This window comes from Dendrobium catenatum, unplaced genomic scaffold (assembly GCF_001605985.2).
Source record: "Dendrobium catenatum unplaced genomic scaffold, ASM160598v2 fragScaff_scaffold_43, whole genome shotgun sequence".
NCBI lineage: Eukaryota > Viridiplantae > Streptophyta > Magnoliopsida > Asparagales > Orchidaceae > Dendrobium > Dendrobium catenatum.
In genome coordinates this window covers 959,208-963,996 of record NW_021318505.1, presented here as the reverse complement: position 1 = coordinate 963,996, position 4,789 = coordinate 959,208, and the positions used below count along the sequence as shown (strand labels likewise).

General features: G+C 39.3%; 1 protein-coding gene across 1 annotated transcript; it reads right to left on the bottom strand.

The window, feature by feature from the left end:
- Window positions 1-117: 117 nt before the first annotated feature.
- On the bottom strand, window positions 118-1,415 carry LOC114579342. Its single transcript, XM_028693579.1, has 2 exons — window positions 249-1,415; window positions 118-138 (listed from the first exon to the last, which is right to left on the bottom strand). Exons 1-2 carry the CDS (start codon window positions 1,278-1,280, stop codon window positions 118-120), a joined length of 1,053 nt encoding a protein of 350 aa, XP_028549412.1. The 5' UTR covers window positions 1,281-1,415.
- Between the last annotated feature and the right edge of the window lie 3,374 nt (window positions 1,416-4,789).

Sequence of the window (4,789 nt, the reverse complement as noted above, 5' to 3'; positions counted from 1 at the left end):
ACACTATCTGAAATTGATAGGCTCACAATTCTTCTAGAGAACACATTCTGCACCGTGTTCATATAAATAGAATCGTAGTCATAATCATCATTTGAAAATTCAACCTGCCTACTCCATTCATTCGTTGACTGGCATACTCTTCGAGATTTAGCAGGAGTAGCATCATCTTCATCTATGTCACTCCCCAGATGAGGTACATGCTTCTTTTCTTTTGGAATGATCGATGCTTTGGGAAGAGTCGACATTGCCTTCTTTCTCCCCACCAGCTCCTTCTGACCTTCTCGTTCAGGTCGCTTTGTAGTCTTTGAATTTGATGCTTTAGCCTCAAGAGAACTCGAAGACTTTTGCTTCTTTCGCATGAAATACCGTGCATCTTCATAAACTGTTGCTTCATGAACTGTGAAGGGCTGAATGTCACCAGAAATTCTGAATTCTTCCCCTTCTTCGAGATATTTCATACACTGGTGTAATGTTGACGGGACAATGCCATATTCATGCAACCAGGGATGACCTAGTAGCGCCTTGAATGAAATATCCACATCAATCACATTGAATTTAGCTACCATGTGGAGCTCTCCAAATACAAGAGGGAGCATGAATGATCCAAGGGTTTTTTGCCCTTTTTCATTGAAACAATGCACCATCATTTTATCTGGCCCGAGGTGTTCAACATCAAGGTAGAGGGATCTCAGTGCTTTCAAGCTTATCAGATTCACAGAGGATCCAAGATCGATTAGGATTCGACTGATGATCAGCTTATCGTTCTTTGCAGTAACATACAGAGGACGGTTATGGTCTGCAGTTCCAAGCATCATGTCCTCTTCGGAGAAAGTAATGAATGGCTCATTACGAGCTTGTAGAACTTCAGTCAAACTACGTTCAGCAAAATACGCCTTGTATCTTTCGGGATCTTTGAGAGCCTGAATCAGAGTCTCCCGAAGGTCTTTAGACATTACCAGGGCATCGTATATACTGAGTTGTGCTGGGATTTTTCTTAGATGGGATAAAATATTATAATCTATCCCATTGGCTGAAGTCTTCTTTTTCTTAGGATCTTCAGGAATAATGTCATCGTTGATAACTATCTCTTTTTCCTTGTCTTTGTTGGAGACCTCTTTCTTCGGTGGAGACCGTAGTATCTTGCCGCTTCTTAACTGCACTTGAGCAATCTCCTCCGGTTCAGAGTCATTTAACTGTACATTTTCTTCAGAACCAGCCATCGTTGCGTCCAGCGACTCATCTGTTGATTCAGAATCACCACCCAGGTTTACATGTCCCATCCGAGACGCTATGCTAGGGTCTGATTCGTCTCCCTATGGAAAATACAAATCCTCTTCCGAACTGTAATCCATTGGCAACACCATCATACAGGATTCAGTTGATACTTATTCAGTGTATTCTTCTTTTACTGAGGTACTCGGCACCACTGAGATGACCCGACATACTTCTGTTGGAAGAGAATTCGCATCATCTTCTTCGGCTTCGTCTATCTTAAACTCTGGCATGAAGTCAGCGAGCTTGATAGGTTGCCTCACAGTCTGGTAGTACTCATCCAAATTGCCAATAACCCTCTGAGTTGCTGTCTTTTTCTCCTTTGGCTTCTTCAGCTTGGTCTTCTTCTTGGATAATTTCATCTTTCCAGTCTTTGAAGAACCAGCTTGATTGAAAAATTATTTAAAAGTAGAAGGTCGTGCCACCGACAGTGCCTTCAAATTTATAATGGGCTCAATAGAAGACTTCCACTTTACACCTGGAACTCCTTCAAGCTGCTTTAACATCTTCACAGTTTTCTTGGAGACCGCAGTCTCCCATTGCTCTTCTTGAACTGGTTCCTTTTCTATTCTTCTTTCTTTAACCAGGGGTACGGAAGAGGACGTGACCACCCGAGTTGATTCCTTTCTACGGTGAGACAACACATTGTCGGATAATGTAAGTTCTCTTTTTTGATATTTTCTTTCAAGCCAATACTTGAAGATGTAGCAATCTTCAATAGGATGGCTGAGTACTCGATGATATGGGCAATAATTTGGGTCACTAGTGTGCTTCGACTCTTCGGGTCTTTTGCATTCAGGCAGTTTTAAACCCGATTTCAACACTTGTCGAAATAATTTGGAGTCACTCTCCCTCTTAAATGAATATTCTTTATTCCTTTTATCTTTGAGAGATTGGAACGTTCTATCACCAATTCCCATTATCTGTCTCTGGCATTCTCCTCCACCATGATAAGTTCGTGGCTTATCATTGCCCTCGAATATCAGCTTTAGTTGGGGGTTGGGGTTGTAGGCCTGTTTAGGCTTTTCTTGATATTGCATCGGCTGCTTTCCCTTATCTACATTGTAAATCACCTGCTTTTCTCTATCAGCTTTGGAGAAGAACGTAGAGTCGGCCTCACCCCTTCTAGCACCTGGGGCCTTAGTCTTCTTAGGCTTATCAGAGTGATTTTCTGATCTGGACAAATTCAGTTTCTCAAATTTGGCAACTCTGTCGAGCAAGTCTTGAAATGTGTTGATTGTAGCCATGCACAAGAAGGGTTGCATCTTATCATCAATATTGCCCATTAACAACTGTACTGCATGTTCTTCTTCTAACTGCTGCTCACATTTCATATTTAGATTTCGCCAGCGAGTGATGTATTTTGTCACTGATTCTTCTCTTTTTCTTTTCTCCAGAGTGAGATCAGCGATCGTTATCTTCTCTGTTGCACTGGCGAATCTCTTCACGAACATATTTTCTAATTGTGCGAAGGTCTTCACAGAATCGTTTGGTAGTTCAGCGTACCATTCGAAAGTAGTTGCTATTAAACTACTAAAGAACTGTCGAAAGAGTAGGGCATCATTTCCTCCTGTATTCCCACAGGTGGCTTTAAACTGTGTCAGGTGCTGTCGGGGATTGTTAGTACCGTTGAAAGTATTGAACTTTGGTACAGAATACCCTTTTGGGTACGGCACTTGGTCGTATTCAACAGGATACGGACGACCTTTGCCCAATAGTTTCTCTGCTTGATCAACGGCTATAATAGCCCTGATCTTTTCTGTGATTATTCCTTCCAACTGTGCAGCAGTTACTGGTTCGGAAGTACTTGCAACATTTTCTGGGGTGGGCTGACAGATGACATTATGAATTAGCACCCAGCAAGGGAGAAGAGCCAGCCACGGGAAACATCACTAGGGAGAAACTGAGGAGACAAAAAGAAGAGGAAAAGGCAAGAAACCACTCCACTTAATGAGCTAACATAAAGAATACCTTTTCATAATAATGAGCTGGAACCAAGAAGCTCCCAAAGAACACATCCCAAACCCGAGAAGCAACAGCAGCCCAAAAGGCCAAAGAACCCAAGAAGCTAGCACACCTAAGGTTTGCCATGCCCAAGCACTACCTACTCATGATCATTGGATGTTTTCCATCATAGGATAGCATAAAAAATAAACAAAAAATTATAATATTCAAATTACAATAGAAATGAAAATAAACTGAAATATGCATGCATCAAAGATGCATAAAAAGTAAACTAGGTCCAAATGAGCTAGAGATTAAATGAATTATGGAAGAAAGTAACGCAATTTGGTCGGCAAACTCCTTTAATGAAATATTAAAGAAAACTTTTCAGAGTTTCTTTAGCACATGAATAGTCAGATATATGGTAATTAGAGAAATATCAAATTTAGGCCTCATATAGATTAAATGAGTATAGTAGAGTAATTAGGACAGTGGAAACAAATTTCTTTCATGAAATATTAAAGAAAACATTTTAGTGCCAATTTGTCGAGCACAAAGCAGATTATCAGCTATATGATAAATAGAGGAGTTTCAAGCTTATGAGTCATACAATTAAGTTATGTAAAGGATTAAGGAACATAGTCTCAAATCATGTTTGTAAAGTATCAATTCAACTTTATGCCATAAAAAATCAACTATGTAGATTAGTTTTTTTCTTAGATTCTTGATGAATAATATAAACAACAACAAAAATGATCTTGATATGAGTTGTTATGGATCTCTAGAAGACATGATCAGGTTTCAAACGAATTGATTTGGTAGGCTTTAAAGAGAAAAAAAGTTGATCAAAGTACATTTAAGTTATAAAACACATATGACACAACAATTCCTAACCTTAAAAGCAGTTTTCTAAAAATCTAAGATTTTCCAATCACAGTAGGATTGCATTACATGTATATATTCTTTTATATTTTCCATCAAGATGTTTATAATTGATCAAGATGCTTATGCAAGATAACTACTCTGAGGCAATTTGATTAATTATGATAGGTGATGCATCTTTTAAAGTGAAAAGCTAGTACAATGTAGGAAACTGCAAGAACATAAATGGTTTAGGATAATAGAACAAAAATAGAAACTAAATATCCATATTTTTTAGAATCACCATTGATAATTATCAATTAATATTGTTATAAGCTTGTTAGTTCTGCGTGTAATTTGATTGTGTTGATTAATCGGGTTGTACTATTGCCTTGGACCTCAATTCAATTTATTGAGCTCGTTGGGCGGTTGTAGGGGGTTTTCCCCTAGCACCTGATTTTTTTTCAAACAGTACCCCTAGCGTTGTGTACCAGAGCGCTCTAGCATTGCAAATTTTGGTGGAAAAAGACAAAGCGAAGTGCTGTGACACTCCAAATCTTGATGCGGCGGCGTTGCCTAAGGCACTGTGGCATACCAGACCCCGACACTACAGTGTTTTCATACAGACAGGAGATAGAGAATTGAGTTTCGCGGCGATCCAACTTGGCACCACAACACTGCAAGGAGGATAGAGTAGTTTTCTTTCTTGTTT

What these genes read in the sequence shown, in the direction of transcription:
- LOC114579342 (XM_028693579.1), bottom strand. Translation starts at nt 1,280, where the DNA reads ATGGGACATGTAAACCTGGGTGGTGATTCTGAATCAACAGATGAGTCG. An exon ending in AGCTGGTGGGGAGAAAGAAG is followed by an intron (nt 139 to 248) that starts GCAATGTCGACT and finishes TAAATCTCGAAG; the next exon opens with AGTATGCCAGTCAACGAATG.